Source organism: Puma concolor, chromosome E4 (genome assembly GCF_028749965.1).
Source record: "Puma concolor isolate L17-30 chromosome E4, mPumCon1.1.hap2, whole genome shotgun sequence".
In the NCBI taxonomy this organism is placed as follows: Eukaryota; Metazoa; Chordata; class Mammalia; order Carnivora; family Felidae; genus Puma; species Puma concolor.
In genome coordinates, this window is record NC_141683.1 from 46,688,113 (window position 1) to 46,705,723 (window position 17,611).

Here is a 17,611-nt window from a genome sequence, read left to right on the forward strand (position 1 = left end):
ACTGAAAAAGATCTCGAAGCTGAATGATCACAGTAAAGGCCCCTGCATTGGTCATTCAGTGTAACTTATCTTCAGGCTCACTTGCAATTACTTGTTCCAAGTCTACCTTGCCCACTAGACTGCATGCATCTTTCTCAGCTGCTGTTATATGCTCAGAACCTTCTAGGACACTGGCATATACCAGGCATTCAGTAAACATGTTAACTGAAGTGAGTATCTGCATGAGTGAGTGCTTACTGAACGAATCAGTGTCAAAGGAGAGGGTATGTCAATCAACCCGGCCCATGTTTGAAAATGGTGCAAGAACCAGTGAAAACTAGGAAATATTTTACCTCTTTGTTCTCATAGCTCTCCACAGCAAAATCATTTTTAACCACAATGTACCGCTCCTTCCACTTCTTTATGTCTTCAGCAAACTGTGATAGCTCTGCTTCATACAGAACAGTTCCAGGCTCCAGTGGTGGCTTTAAATAAGGTGAATATGATTAATTATTACAACAAATAACACAGCATGCTACCAACTAAGTCTGTGCATGGCAGTTCAAGGACTATTTTAGGAAACTATCTTGTGATAGTTGAGATCTTGTGAGATCCTGAGAAAATTGTTGCTTCCCCACCTCCCTCCACACTTCCCCTTCCTACTCCCTCTGACCAAATGCAAATATTTGTCTTATTGATATTTTTGTGACTTCCATTTCCCTCCATTAGGCTACAAGAAGAGAAGTAGATGGTAGAATCGGGATTATAGGAATAAGGTTGTGCTTTGTATATATGTGGCACTTAATGAATCTGTCATAAACTCCAGAAGAGAGGGAGTGAGGTAGTTAAGTGTGAGTTGTGGCTATCTACCCCAACACCTTGAACATGCCCAAAAATAGGAGATTTAAAAGGCTGCTCCCCTATTCATCACACTGTCAGGTGTAATCTTGAGGGTCAGTGTTCAATGGGCTTCCCAGATCCAAAAGCCCTGGGGATCCTGGCTGTAAACACATCCCCATGCTCCTCAAGGAGACCTTGTTTGCCCTCTGGCTGAAGATCGAGCAGGCAAGCCAGCAAACCTCAGTTCTACCTTTGTACTTAAGTAAAAAGTTTGAGGATTTATCCTTAACCCTGGTGACATATGTGCTGTAGGGGAGTCTCTGTTAGATTCTTAGTTAGGTCTCCCTTTGGGTTAACTGTGTAGGGAATAATTCACATCCTGTCTCATGGTATAATTCCTGTATTATCTCAGAATATAGGAATGGGCCTCCTGTCTTGCACATGTCACTGAATTTACATCTATTTTCCCTTTATTAAAAAAATCAAAGTGCCTCTAGAAACGTATCCCTCCACTTTCAAGCAAAATTTACATGAACCGTATGGAGAAGATAGATATGCTAATCTTTGTAAGAATTGGCTAAGGGATGAATTAAATTGCCTTCTGAATTTATTCTGTCCTGACAGATAAAGAGGCAGTTTCCTATCTTGCCTCATTAACAGGTAAGAGAGAATCTCACTTTTCTCTTTAAATGAGATTGAACCGATATATAGGCTGAACTCTATAGTTTTATGTGCATTTTTTTTAACCTGGGCCGCTTAAATCAATTGATATGCTTGTTAAAATGTGGCCTTACTCTAGACTTACTATATCAGAATCTCTGGGGGTTATGGACCAAACTTTGCGTTTTTAACAAACTTCCTACATTGTGAGTAACAAACTCCCTAAAAATCACTGTTTTATGGGGATAACACTCAGTTATCCCTACACACTCATGTGGCTAACTCTATTGGTCAATTCACTCAACCTCTCAGCAGTATCTGACCTGTTTATCACTCCCTCTTTCTTGTAAGCCCTTCTTCATTGGCCTTCTGGCACATTCCTCTTTCCTGATTTTCTCCTCCTGCACAGACTATTTCTTGTCCGTCCACCTTGCTGGATCCTTTTCCTTTTCTAGGGCTTGGTTGTGGAATATCTTCTTTTCTCTATTGATACTCTCCCTTATTATGTCCCATGGCCTAATACCAGTTATAAGCTAACAGCTACCAAATATCTATTCTTTGGTTTCTACCTCTCCACTGAGCTGCAGATGAGAGAATTCAACTACCTATTCAATATTTTCATGGTTGTAAATCAAATAACCATCTCAAACTTACATGGTCAAAAGAGAACTCGTGATTCCCAAGTCCAGTTTGCCTTCACCCTTCTCTTGCCCTGCTACCGGCTCCTCCTTACCAGTCTCCAAGTTCCTTTCTTATCCCTCTCCATAGTCTATTCACTGCAGAGACGCCAAAGAAGTCGCCTAAAATTGTAAGTCACTTTGTATTCAATACCCTCCAATAACTTCTCTTCACATTTAAAATAAAAACACTTGGGGTGCCTGGGTGGCACAGTCTGTTAAACATCTGACTCTTGATCTCGGCTCAGGTCATGATCTCACAGGTTCATGAGTTCAAGCCCTGCACTGGGCTGTATGCTGAGGGCATGGAGCCTGCTTGGGATTCTGTCTCTCCTTCTCTCTGCTCCTCCCCCACTTGTGCACTCTCTCTCTCTCTCTCTCTCTCTCAAAGTAAATAAATAAACTTAAGAAAAAAAAAAAAAAGAAACCCTTATCACAGTCTACAGCTCCTACATGGTCTGGTCTTTCCCTTTCACTCTGTAGTCATTTATCATCCCTTGTCTCTTGCTCACACTGCTCTCAGCACATAGCCTTCCTGATGTGCTTATGGCTCCTGCAGGGCCTTTGCACTTGTTGCTCCTTATCCCACAGATATTCACCCAGCCTACCTACTCTTATTTCACTTGAGTGTCTGCTCAAATTTCACCTCCACAGGGGGCTTCTCTGACCATCTTCTCTAAAATAAGACTTCTGCTTTATTTTTCTTGGAAGCATTCATTAGCACCTGATATCCCCTGATATAGGTTTATTTATTTGTTTACTGTCTCCTACTTTTGAATATAAACAGGAAAGCAGAGAATTTGTCTTGATCCCCAATTTTAGAGTAGGGCCTGGCACATAGTAGGTTATCAATACATATTTGTTGACGTGTAGGTAATTATTATGATGGAGCAAGGGAGAAAGAGTAAGTTAGGGGATTAGAAGAGAAGATCACGGTTGATCAATGACCAAAACAAAAATGCCCATAGTCCAAGGCACTGAAATTATGACTTTTTTTTTATTGAACTCACTACAGCAAGTCCAATTTCCTGATATTAAAGCATCAGTGTGGGAAAAACAATAAAACTGACCATGCTAGGTTTCTTTTCGTATGGATTACACCATCAGCAAGGAATCACACATTCTAACTTCCAGGCAAATAACGTTTTTTGAGCATGAAATGATTTGAGAACAGATTTTTTTCTTAGGGACAGATTTTTTTGAACTGCCATTCAAATTACTATTTATTTCTGAAACATGGTATGTTATAAAGCATTCTTCAGTGGGGGATATTTGTCAACCAAATGTCCACGGGTTACCTTGGTCTTCAAAAATTGTGATGTTAAATCTCTTTGCTGTTCCACTTCACTGCGAACATGATTGCAGAAGGCCACAGAGTACTGACGACTATAGAAGGGACTAAAGTTTTTGATGGTAGCCTCAGTTTTCCCTAGAAAAAATAAGAAAATTAGAATTTAGAAATGTGGCATCTCTTACAAACTAGACACATATCTACCCCACTAGTACCACTGTTTACCAGGGATTTGTCAGTTCACATTTCCTGAGAACTTTGCAACATGCCATACGTGCCTATATCTCTCCCTCCCCTTCTGACGTCATCTTGAGAGTCTGTGCTGTCCCTAAGGACCATCCATCCAGTAACCAATAGAATTTTTCTTCATCTTACATCAACAACCCATTGCCTTGGCTATAAACTCAGTCATCCTTCTAAATCCCTATATGACTACCATTCTACCTTATCCGGCTCTCCACTCCAGCTTGTTCTTCACTCCCCTCTACCTCCAGTCATCCAACTCCCACGCAGTAATCCCAGGGGCCACCATTTCAACTCTGCACACACATCATTCCATTCTTCCTTCGATCCTTGAGGTTCCATCTCATCTCACTGACCCACAGCCCAGGATAAAATCGACCAACTGTTTCTTCTAGTTCTGCTCCTATGTTTCTGGTTTAAATTTTTTGTGTGACTCAAAGCCTTATATAATTACTATGAGGTAGAGGAAAACACTTTAAGAGTCCAGAGACCTGAGCTGTGGTCCCAATTCCAGGGAGACAGAAATCAGCTGGATGTCCTCAGTCAAGTCCCTCATTCTCTCCAGGCTCCAGTGTCCCTAACTATAAAGGAAAGTACTCACTAGTTCATGCTTTTCTTGAAATCTACATGACATTGAAGTACAACCCTGGAAGTACAGCTGCCTTACAATAGTGACCAACAACTGCATTATGATGACTTAGCACCAGAAGAAAATGAAGCTTAGGATCAATCATGGGGGGAAGAGGGGTAGTTTGAGGACTCAAGATGGAGAAAGAGGAGGGTCAGGCACTAGGAATATTCTTGAACTTTTCCAACCTGTGCTTATTAGCTTTAGAGAGTAGGTTAAGTTGCAAAGGAGGGAAAGGAGAAAAAGAAATAGGGGAGAAAAGGCAAAGGAATATTCCCAGACAGATTAGAAATCCTCACCTTTCAAGGACTTGCTACAAAGTAGAGAAATAAACACGGGTCTCACTGGCTGTGCTTACAAGCTGTTAGTCCTTGGAATAAGATATTATCTTGAGAAAAAAATTAATGTGCTATAACAATTCCAAAATATTTTAAAATATTTTCATGCGAGCTTTGCATAATTTTTGTTTTCAAATTTGATATAGTCACAGAGAAATATTAAAATATACTGGCAAGATTTGTTTAGAGCTATTATGCATATAAAATTTCAAAAATAAGTGAAGAGTTCTAACCACATAGATTGAGATACTCAATATGAGAACCTTGAATTCATAGCTGCCAACTTCTATATGTATGGAATCATAGCCCCAGACACTCATAGTGTATGAATACTCTTTCTATAGAGAATCCTACTTTAGATCAGGCATTTAGATCTACTCTGTATGAGGAAAGGGGGAGTTCTTCCTTATTCCCTCAATAAAATGATCTTTTTTGGTCATACTTATGGGCTTTAATAACTATTACTTGAAAGGTGTGTTGAGACCCACTAATAATAGGTTCTGTAGAAATGCAAATAAAAGCTCCTATAATTTGAATCAGCATGCTTTTGCTTGCTCTGTGAGTCTATGGTATTACTATTAATCAGTATTTGCATAATACTTTAATATACTTAGACTTTATAATTATCTAATTGGTTAATATTTTTTTAGCTTTTATATAGTGCATAAGAAATAAAATTCTATATCCTTGTCTATAATTTTCTTACATAGGAGTGGGATATCTTTAGGAATTCCCACAATGAGAATGAGCCTCACCTCACCGAAACATAGAAACAATTAACAAAATCTGCCCTTTGGGTCCAAGTGACCACTATTTTGTCTCGCAGAAGGGCAGCCTGCTAATTTATGACACTAATTTTTGCACTCTTGCAAGCACTTGGATTTAAATGAAAGAAGGTGGATGCCATTTTATGATGAGCTCTACAAAGCTTTGAAACTTGATTTCCTGCCACATCACAAAGCCTCAGTCAAGGATGCCCTGCCTCTACTGAGGTGTTATGATGCCACCACTCCCTCCCAATGTATGAGAAAAAATGCTTCTGTGATTTGAGTACCAACACATCTTCCACCAGGCAGCATTTATAAAAAAGGGACTACAGCTTTCTATGGTAATTAACCTAACGACTGGTTCAAAATGTGAATGAAACAGCTAACTATCATTAAGTTCTAGGGGGAAAAGAACCTCAAGTGATTCCCAAAATGTATCTCGATTTTAGATTAAGCCTATCTATTTTTTTTTTATAAGTTAATTGATGGGAAATTTTAACGTTTATTTATTTTTTGGGACAGAGAGAGACAGAGCATGAACGGGGGAGGGGCAGAGAGAGAGGGAGACACAGAATCAGAAACAGGCTCCAGGCTCTGAGCCATCAGCCCAGAGCCCGACGCGGGGCTCGAACTCACAGACCGCGAGATCGTGACCTGGCTGAAGTCGGACGCTTAACCGACTGCGCCACCCAGGCGCCCCTAGATTAAGCCTATCTAAACCCAAACAAAGGAACACCTAAGTAGGGATCTTGACATTTAAATAAAAGCCTGGTGTTGGGGCAAAACACCACTGTGGTTAGGAAAATGGACTCTGGAGTCAGACAAACATGGCTTTGGGTGCCATCTCAGCTACTCACCAGCAGTGGGGACTTATACAAGTTAACTCCCCTCCTCGTATAAAATGAAGACAGAGGAGAAATCTCATCATATTACTGAGAGCACACATGTACATGAGCAGGGGAGGGGCAGAGAGAGGAGGAGACACAGAATCTGAAGCAGGCTCCAGGCTCTGAGCTGTCAGCACAGAGCCTGATTCAGGGCTTGAACCCACAAACTGTGAGATCACGACCTGAGCCGAAGTCAGAGGCTTAACTGCCTGAGCCACCCAAGCGCCCCTGGATCTTGTCACTTCTATTCCCACAATATTTGTTGATCCACCCTGTTGCCCCCACCCAAACTAGTACAGCTTCAACACCATAAAAGTCTCTTAATCTGCCCTCAGTATTAATCACAGCAGAAACAAAACAAAACAAAAACAAAACAAAAAACTACCAAAAGCATACTAGCTCTCAGCTCCAAAAGAGGAACAAAAAAGTCAAAGGCAGAGTGGGAGTTGGGAATGCCAGTGCTGATACACAGAGCCTGGAGGATTATGGGAAATAAGCCAAAGCTTGGTCAGTGTGGCCAAGACAGATTCTGGGGAGTGGCCAGAGTGAGTCCAGGGCTGACGGAGCAGAACATGAGAGGCTGAGTCCAAGCTGGCCACCATGGTTCCTCTCACGAGAAAGCTAGCACAAGTTAACAAGGCCCAGACGGTAGGGTAGGAAATTGTCCTTCAGATCCAAGTCTTGCCCTTAATGCTCCCAGGGAACTCTTGAAAACCATAAGAGGCATTCCTCATAGTCATAGAGGTACAATCCTCTTGGTCCTGGTCTGACAAGTTTCATTTGACACGTTGCTACAAGATCATTGTCACTACCTTCATAAAAACTTCAACAGTTCCCCATTGCCCAGAGTAGTAACCACTTAGCCCAGTACCAAAGGCCCTGTGATCTGGCCCCAATTGTCTTTATTTTCTACCTCTCCTACTCAAATGAAATCTCCTTGTCCCCTGTACACGCCTTCACCTCTCCTTTCTCCCGCTAAACGCCCTGCCAGTCACTTTCAGATCCTTCAAGCCCAGATGGAAATTCCAACCCCAACAGAGGTTTTTTTGGCTCTCCCCAGGTGGAAACAATCTCACCTTTGTTTGTGTTCTCCCAAAACTGTGCTCCACTTTGCTACAGCTGTTTAAATATAGCTTATCTCTCCTCCAAGGGTATATACTGTATTTATGTACTTAGCAAATATTTGTTGAATGAATGAAAGAATGGTTGAGTAAATATTTAAGAATAAAGCAAAGTACAATGCATCATAATCTTGAAACCCATGCCAATGTCCCCAGAAAGGAGAAAGGCCCAATTCTCAGCTTGAATATTTGTTATTAAAAATATACACTTTCAAAGCTCAACTCATTTGTTTTTTCAAAAAAAATAAGACTCTTACTGATTAACTCCTTTTCAAAAAAATTTTTTTAATGTTTATTCATTTTTAAGTGTGAAAGAGAGCACAAACGGGGGAGGGAGAGGGGGGCGGGGAGAGACACAGAGTCAGAAGCAGGCCCTGGGCTCTGAGCTGTCAGCACAGAGCCCGACAAGAGGCTCAAACTCATCAATCATGAGATCATGACCTGAGCCAAAGGCAGATGCTTAACTGACTGAGCTACCCAAGCGCCCCCTGATTAATTCCTTTTAAACTTTTAGATGAATTTTGTCCATGAAATTAGATGTGGAGAATTATTTACGAGCAAACACCTTCCTTAGTTTGTTTATTTTTCTTGACCAGTCTGTAATCATGGGAAGTATATAAGTGTCTAGGTAAAACTTACATGAAGTCTGAATAGATTTGTATATTTTTTTATTCTAGAAGTTTTTTTGCTAACCTTCCAGATCTGTAGTAATTCAACTTAAATCTAGTCTTTATCACTAGTTTTCTTTCTTGAAAGATACTGTTTACAGTGGATTATTTCTAGTTTTCCCATCATCTGCACTGTCAATACAACTATAACCTGTTCTAAAATCTTCTCTGAAATATATTTATCCCTGCTTCAAATACTTTTAGAAAAACAGCTGATAGGTAGTGAAAGATATAAACAATCCAAACATTATTTTGCCATATTTCCTTCTAATATTTTTTATAATTATTTTTTAATAGTTTGAGAATATTATATTTTGTGCCCAGTTTTATTTACTTAACATTTCATCTTTGGTTTTTTTCCCTATATTACCTTCCAAAAATCGCTATTTTCAGATGTCACATTTTTATTGTTACTATGAAGAAGAAAAATACAAACATTTTTAAAAAATGGATTTATTTTAACAAAGTGGCTATTTCCTGAAAACCGAGCCAAATCCAGACATTAGAAGAGGATTAATTAAGCCTTTGACACATTTTCGTAAACACTGTTGAGGTTTCTGGTGAAGATTAATTTGGAGGGGGGGGACACCTGGGTGGCTCAGTCAGTTAAGCATCCAACTTCGGCTCAGGTCATGATCTCACGGCCTGTGGGTTCAAGCCCCGCGTCGGGCTCTGTGCTAGCTCAGAGCCTGGAGCCTGCCTCGGGTTCTGTGTCTCCCTCTCTCTCTCTCTGCCCCTCCCACACTAGCACTCTGTCTCTGTGTCTCAATAATAAATAAACATTACACACAAAAAAAAGATTAATTTGGGGGAATAAGAGAAGTAGCTCTAAAAAATATTTTAAATATTTATAAAATAGAGTATAATACCCACTATTGTTTTCCCCCCAGAGTTTCTTAAATTATAAAAGTTTAAAAGTCCTGATGAATTATAACATCAGTTATAGTCTCAGGCTTCTGAGCATCATCACTGTGCACCTTAGGGTGGAGAAATCAGAAATCCCAATTCACAATACAAAGGTGCAAAAATCTAATTACACAGAATAATGCCCAAGGACTCTCTCTTCCAGTAAATGCCTTAGAGAATGGGGATAAATTGGATTCTCCATAATTGAACTAAATGGTGTGTGTGTGTGTGTGTGTGTGCGCGCGCACGTGTGTGTGTGTGTGTGTGTGTGTGTGTGTGTGCTTAAGCACAGTGATATTTTTGAACAGATTCCATAGGAAAAGTAAAAAATTCTTCATGGGCAGCCTTAATCCCATCAACTCTCTGAAATTTATCTGGCAGGAACTCTACTTTGTGTTAAAAACAAGAAATATATAAACCAACTTATGTTCTCTACGATTTACTTCAGATATTAATCCACAGAAGAGAAACATAGAACTCTCCCAAGAGCTTATATTAAATATTTCAAAATCATGCCAGGACCTTCTGGATAGAAAACAGACATGCTTAGGAATAAACAAAGAACAGTTTCCTCATTTCCAAAACTCATAGAGATCCAAAACTCTGAGTTAGGCTTGCAATATACTTGCCTTTGCACTGAAAGACCTTCAATTTTTTGCAATCCCTGTTCTAAAAATGGGCCCAGTATCTTTAATACGGCCACAAAGCTTGACCTATTAAGAGGATTCCATGAATCCACATGTACTTACAGATGCTATGTAAGGGCCAGACACCAACTCCAGTGGGTGAACAGTGTGAAAATTCAAAAAGGAAAACCTAACTAAAACGGAGTCAGGAGGTTTGGCAGGGGAACTCTCACACCCTACCACTTTTCATTAATTGCAAATCCAATAGGAATAGATGGACCTAGCTGATAGATACTACTTTACTATCCCAACAGGAAGAAGAAAAACTTTCCTCCTCCCCTAGCAATAGCCCCGCCAATGGGAGAAAGTCACAACTCAGCCAATGAAAAACCACTCTACTTCCACTCCCAGTTTACTCCAATGGATTTTTTGTTTATGACAGCCTTCCCAACTTGCCCTTTACCTATATAAAAAAGTGTTCCTCTCCCCTTTGTTCAGTGGATTTGCTTATGATTTTGCCATAGCTTGCTTGTCCCAGATTGCAATTCTCTGCTATTCCTGAATAAAACCCATCTTTTTCTGGTAAAATAACTGGCAGCTTTATTTTGAAGGTTAACAGCAGAAATAAGAACAATGTTTTCTACAAATGGCCACAGCACTGAAATAAATTAAGGTGCCCATCTATACTAGGGATTTGGTAGAACAATACCCTCACAGGTTAATAAAAGTAAGAGAAATGGAGGAGACACCAAGAAAGGGAAAAACACTACCGTGCTATACATTCCAATGCCCATTACCTTATCCAAGGGAAAATTTAAAATCCCTGTGGTCAGCTATTCCAGTGAACAGCTTTCTAGAACTTTGAGACCTTAAGTCTGCCCTCCTCTTTTTTTAGAGGAAGAAATTATAATAGTATTGTTGGAAGATAGATATGTATATAAATATACCTGTATTTTTATGTACGCATTTTTCTTTAGCCATAATTAGATGAAAACTAACTTTAAATTTCATTTCATTTGGAAAAACGTGCTTGGAAATTTTCAAGATTATTTTGCCATTACCTCACAGCATGCTTCCAATTTTCCCATGACACATCTGATGAGAATAAGTCTTGTTTATTTTGCCACTTCTCTAAGCTGTCTAATGTCCCCAAAGGAAGCTGCAGATTGGCTGTCTTTTTCTTCATAAATGAGAGGAAAGTGTGTGAAAAATAAAATTAAACCCATCTGACACAGCTACTTTTTCAGAAAGCATCACAAGAAGTATGAATTCAGAAGGAATCATGGTTGCCCATTAGACAGCCTTTTTTGGTTTTGAAGAAATACATAGCAGAAATTCACAAACTGAAATGAGATTTCCTTTGCTCCTTTTGAGTCTAATTATAGTTATTAAAATTTTTTGCACATATTTTATCAGAGGCTCTCAGATTATTCCAGAATCCTGAAAATATCCTTTGCTTTGAGATTGCGACCATATAAATGAACACGATATGCACATTAAAAGAAATCAGGCCAGACTTAAAATAAACCAGGCAACAAGCCTAGGAATTTTACTAAGTGATTCCCCCTTCCAACACAATAGGTCCTGGTGTCTCTTCCAGGTTTCTCTTTATTTTCCTAATTATATTCTTTTTTTCTTTCATTCCATTTTTCTTTTCCTCACACAGAAGTATATTTGCTTGAAATGCTTTCTACTATAGTTTCTACTTCTCTCTCAAGAATCTACACCATTCGTGTAAAAAAAAGTGCATTTTTTAGAGAACTGTATTTGGGGCCCAGATACGTGTTTTGTTAGTCTGGGTATATGGGTAACGATAAGTAGGAGTGACTTGGCTAGGAAAATGAAAGATGATAATGCTAGGCTTAGGAAGGTGCAGGTAGAACTTCATAAACTAGTCAACATTTCTGTAGGCTAGCTAACTTTCTGAAACTATTTACAAGGCAGATAAAGTACTCATTAGTGAAAATTATTTTAGCATGCTCTAACTTATCCTCATAAGAATTTAAGAACTGCCAAAATGGTTCTCATTCCTATCCACTTAATTCAGTCAGGCACTGTGTCCTCTGAATACAATTTTCTTGATAACAACCCAAGTATCTCCAATAATAAAGTCAGATCTAGCACAGTCTAAAATACAGCTCATCACATGCTTTTTTGACAATCTGTTGCCAGCAAAATAGTTAATCACGAAATTAAAATATTCTTGTGTAATGTACATTAGTGAAAAATTATCCAAAGCGATTATATGTGATGCTCTAAAAAAGGAGACAGAAAAAGGCCCATTAACTCTCTAATAGAAATAACTATTTAGATAGTATCAAGTTCTATGGAAACCCCATTTTTTTCTATGGAAATTGCTCTTCTATAAAGTGATTTTACATGGTCCTTAACAAATGTTCTGAAACTTTCTAAGTTTAGCTCTGTTTGGAGTCCAGTCCTCACAGGTGAGATTCATTTACTCTAAACTAGTCATTACAGGCACCAAGGAAATTAAATATGAAAAAGAACTATAAATAACTGGGACTGCCTTCCACAATATCCCTAAGAAAGCAACTTGAGTTCATCTGGACGGTAGCACAGATATGCCAATGCCAATCACATTCCAACTTCCACATATTAATGAAAAGATCAAAGTTACAGACCTCCAGAGCTAGGTGGGATCATAATAATAAATTCCAACGTTCTATTTTCAGATCAAGAAATTAATTGTCCAGTAGTCATAAAACTACTGAGTAACAGAACATTTGTAAAATGTTTTTTTAAATCAATGTCAATTTTGGGAGGCACCTGGATGGCTCAGTCTAAGCATCTGACTTTGGCTCAAGTCATGATCTCACGGGTTGTGAGTTCAAGCCCCACGTCAGGCTCTCTGCTGACAGCTCAGAGTCTGGAGCCTGCTTCGGATTCTGTGTCTCCCTCTCTCTCTAACCCTCCCCTGCTCACCTCTCTTTCTCTCTCAAAAATAAATAAACATTAAAAAAAGTTTTTTTAAATAAATCAATGTCAATTTTTAAAAATGTTTTATTTTATATTTGAGAGACAGAGAGATAGTGCAGAGGAGGGGCAGAGAGACAGAAACAGAATCTGAAGCAAGTCCCAGGCTCCAAGCTGTCAGCATAGAGCCTGATGTGGGGCTCGAACTCATAAGTAGTGAGATCATGACCTGAGCCAAAGTCAAACGCTTAACCAACTGAGCCACCCAGGCACCCCAGTCAGTGTCAGTGTTTTTAGCAGTTTTTCTTTCTACTAAATACTACATTGATTTTTATAGAAGAATTCAAGCACTCCTTTTTTTATTAATGGAGGAATGTAAATAATCTTTGGTAATAAAAACCATATTGTCAGGAAGCCTTGTGAAATGATCTTAAATTTGAGTAGAAAGATTTTTGTTATGGCCAATTGTGTGTGTCAACTTTACTGAGCCATGGGGTGCCCAGATACTCTGGATGTGTTGGTGAGGGTGTTTCTGGATGAGGTTAATATTTGAATAGGTAAATAAAAAATGAAGATTGCCATCCCCAATGTTGGGTGGGCCTCATCCAATCAGTTGAAAGCCTGAATAAAACAAAAAGGTTGAGCAAGAGGGAATTTCCTTCTTTCTAGCTTCCCTGAGCTGGGACATTGTTTGTTTTTGGTTTTTTTTGTTTTTGTTTTTGTTTTTGGTTTTGGTTTTTGTTTTTTTTTTTTTTTGCCTTTCAACTTGGACTGAAACATTGTCTCTTCCTGGGCTTCTAGCATGCTGGCTTTCATAGTGGAGCTAGCCTTCAGCTCTTCTGGGTCTCCACCTTGCTGACCTCAGATCTTGGGACTCATCAGCCTCCATAATCCCATGAGCCAATTCCTTTCCTTATTTCTATTTTATTTTTTTCCAAATTCCTTATTTAAAAAAATATCTCTCTCTTTCTTCTGTTGGTTCTGTTTCTCTGGAGAACCCTGACTAATACAGATATAACCAACCAAATACATTATTGAGTCCCAAAACAATTACTAATTTATTTCATTTAATCTATACATATTAAACCGTTGGGTCAGTAACAAATTAAAAGCAATGCAAATGTCTAGTGCTTCAATATAATGAGTTCTAAATTTATCAGTACAATCAGCATGCCAATGTCTTTCAGAATACATTCGGAAATACATGGAATCTGTATTTAAAACATTCCATTAAATGATTTATGAAGGACAGTAAAAGCATTTGGCTCAGATACATCCCAATTGGCAGAAGTTGCCAGCAAGAAGGCAGAGACCCAACAAGGCTCTGGGCACAGGGGAAACGAATTGACCTTAACTGAGCACCCCTTAATCTCATTCAGGTGTTCCAATTAAATGGCATCACTGTTTCAATTAAAGCTACAGTCTTTGCTGACTAATAACATAAGGCTCCCTGGGAAATGCACTAATTAGGTAGATTTTCTTATTTACTGATTAAGAATGTGTTTTGTACCAAATCAAGGTTAAAAGGTACTGCTGTGAACCAGGCCTATCATCCACATGATATCTGAAATGTCTTCAACAAAGTTTTTCTGCTCTCTTCTCTGTTTCCTACTTTATATGAGTCAAGAGATGAGATGTGTTGCCACTAATAAGAAGGTTTTGCCTATGTCTGTGTTTTCTTTATGAACTATTTCAAGCATATAGAACATGAAGTGAAGAATATATATTCCTACCATCCAGCTAAACAAAATCTTAACATATGCCATATTTGCTAACAAAAGATTAAACAAAACATTACAGCCACATCTGTAGCCCCCTCTACCCTGCCCCACAACATGACTAGGCACCACTATACTCAAAGCGGTATTTATTCCTATAAGTCATTTTAGATTCTTACAACATAGGTAAATATCAATACATATATCCATGTATAACTAATAGCATTGTTATGCATATTTTCTGACAACTTTGCCTGTCATTCTGCAGCTTGCTTAAGGCAGATAGGTAGATCACGTATATGTCATGTATATGTATATCATGTATATGTGTGATATGTATTTCTAGTGTATTCATTTTAACGGATATCTATACTTCTAACACATCTCACGATTTATCTGTCTCCTTGTTGATGGGCCTCTCACTTATTTCTTCTTTTGCTCTTCTAATCAATGCTGTTGTGAATGTAAATGGGTCATAAGTATTAGTTTCTCTAGAGTGTATGTATAGAATATTGGGGCAAAGTGCGAGCATCTTCATCTGCACTTGATATTGCCAAATTTCTCTCTGGGGGGCGGCAGCCGGGGGGGGGGGGAAGCTGTGTAATTCACACTCTACCAGCAGCGTATAAGAACTTCCTTCCTCCCACATCTTTAGAAACTCTAAGTATTGTCCCACTTATACATTTTTGTCTATTTTGATCTGTAGAAAATGGTACCTTAATTTACATTTATCAAAGTAATAGTGAGTTGAGCACTTTTCCATATATTTATTGGCCAGTCAGGTTTCTTATTCTATGAATTCACATCCTTTCTCCATACATCTTCTTCTTACTGATACATAGGCATTATCTGTCAATTTTAGGTATGAATCCTTCTCAGATAAAAACATTTCTGTTGTCTTTTCCCCATCTGTGGCTTGTCTTTTCCCTTGGATTACAGTGTTGAAGAACAGTTTTAAAGTTTAATGAAGTCAGATGTAACTATCTTATTCTCTCTGGTTTGTGTTTTTAGTGTCTGGTTTAGGAAATCCTTCCTTGCTATTGTCTTCATAATGATATTCTCCCTCATGTTCTTCTAAAAGGACGTTAGCACAAGGCTTTTTACAACCTGGAATTAATTTCTGTGTGGATTATGAGCCATGAATCCATACTTTACCCTACAGATAACTAATTATTCCAGCAATATTTATTTTGCATTTCTTCCAACATGTGCCTATTTCTGATATATTCCAAGTTTGCATATTGGAATAGGTTGCTTTTGAGCTCTCTAGTCTATTCCATTAGTCTATTGTCTATCCCTGTGCTATTGGTACCATACTGTCTTAATTATTATAGTGTTAATACGAATTTCTGGGGGCACTTGGGTGTCTCAGTTGGTTAAGCATCTGACTTCAACTCAGGTCACGATCTCACGCTTCGTGAGTTCGAGCCCCATGTTGGGCTCTGTGCTGACAGCTCAGACCCTGGAGCCCGCTTCAGATTTCTGTGTTTCCCTCTCTCTCTGCTCCTCCCCCACTCTATCTCTCAAAGATAAATAAACATTTAAAAAAATAAGAATTTCTGCCATCAGGAGTGTAAAGTCTTCCCACTTGGTTCTTCTTCAAATTGTCTTAGATATTCTTTAGCCAATGCTCTTCCATAGAGTGAATTATGTCAAGTCCCACAGAAAAACAATGTCAGGATTTTGATTGGAAAAACAGTGAATCTGTGATTATTATGAGGCTGATAGTTTTATGATATAATCTTCCCATCTAAGATTGCTGCTAGCCCAGACAGCATTTACATGCAAACTAGGAAAAGCTACCCTTTCCTACAGCCAGCCTCACATGAGTGAATAATGCAGCACAGGCTGGTTTTGACCTCTGCTAACCCTTCTTTAGTTAGGAGCCTCCTGCTATGAACATCCTGAGTCATTGTAGACAGCAGCCCTGTTCTCATTCATTAGCATGGCATATCTCTTCATTTAGTCAAGGCTTCTTTAATGCTCTTTGATGACATTTTGTCATTTTTATTCATGAAGATTTTTGCACATATTTGTTAGATTTATTCCTAAACCCAATTTCATATGGATTTGTCTTGTTCTTATGAATGGAATCTTTTTTCTTTTACATTTTTAATTGGTTACTACCAGCTCTTAACTTCGATATGTTTGCCTTATACCCAGAAACTTTATTTTTTTATGTATGAAATTTATTGTCAAATTGGTTTCCATACAACACCCAGTGCTCATCCCAACAGGTGCCCTCTTCAATGCCCATCACCCACTTTCTCCTCTCTCCCACCCCCATCAACCCTCAGTTTATTCTCAGTTTTTAAGAGTCCCTTGTGGTTTGGCTCCCTCCCTCTCTAACTTTTTTTTTCCTTCCCCTCCCCCATGGTCTTCTGTTAAGTTTCTCAGGATCCACATAAGAGTGAAAACATATGGTATCTGTCTTTCTCTGTATCACTTATTTCACTTAGATAACACTCTCCAGTTCCATCCACGTTGCTACAAAAGGCCAGATTTCATTCTTTCTCATTGCCATGGAGTATTCCGTTGTGTATATAAACCACAATTTCTTTATCCATTCATCAGTTGATGGACATTTAGGCTCTTTCCATAATTTGGCTACTGTTGAAAGTGCTGCTATAAACATTGGGGTACAAGTGGCCCTATGCATCAGTACTCCTGTATCCCTTGGGTAAATTCCTAGCAGTGCTATTGCTGGGTCATAGAGTAGATCTATTTTTAATTTTTTGAGGAACCTCCACACTGTTTTATACCCAGAAACTTAAAAGAAAAAAAACTCTTTAAATTAATTTATCTTTAAATTATCTTGGATTTTCTATGTACTCAATCATATCTTCTGCAACAAAGTTTAAAATTCCTCATTATACCATGCAATTGCCATTCTAGAGTTTATTAAGTACCAACATGAAGGCACGTTTTAATTACATGTGAGAATTAAATCAAATGGGTTATTTCAGTTTAGAAAAAGACTTTAGATTCCTAGTTAACAGATCTGGAAAATATATGGATAGAGTAAATTGATTTTGTTTGCCATTTTTGCCCCCAACTATAATTAGTCCATTATTAAATAAAAACATCGGGGCGCCTGGGTGGCGCAGTCGGTTAAGCGTCCGACTTCAGCCAGGTCACGATCTCGCGGTCCGTGAGTTCGAGCCCCGCGTCAGGCTCTGGGCTGATGGCTCAGAGCCTGGAGCCTGTTTCCGATTCTGTGTCTCCCTCTCTCTCTGCCCCTCCCCCGTTCATGCTCTGTCTCTCTCTGTCCCAAAAATAAACGTTGAAAAAAAAAATAAAAAAATAAAAACATCAAGATTTGTGTTTC

The 17,611-nt window shown here is 38.7% G+C and overlaps 1 protein-coding gene across 1 annotated transcript in view; it reads right to left on the minus strand.

Annotated features, from left to right (window-relative positions):
• The window catches only part of NIBAN1 (niban apoptosis regulator 1), a 153,566-nt gene that overhangs the window by 85,704 nt on the left and 50,251 nt on the right, over positions 1–17,611 (minus strand). The window contains exons 2-3 of the mRNA XM_086693374.1: positions 3,455–3,585; positions 333–464 (exon numbers count right to left, since the gene is read on the minus strand). Coding sequence (XP_086549500.1) covers positions 333–464; positions 3,455–3,585 — 263 coding nt within the window. The remainder of the gene's footprint in view (positions 1–332; positions 465–3,454; positions 3,586–17,611) is intronic.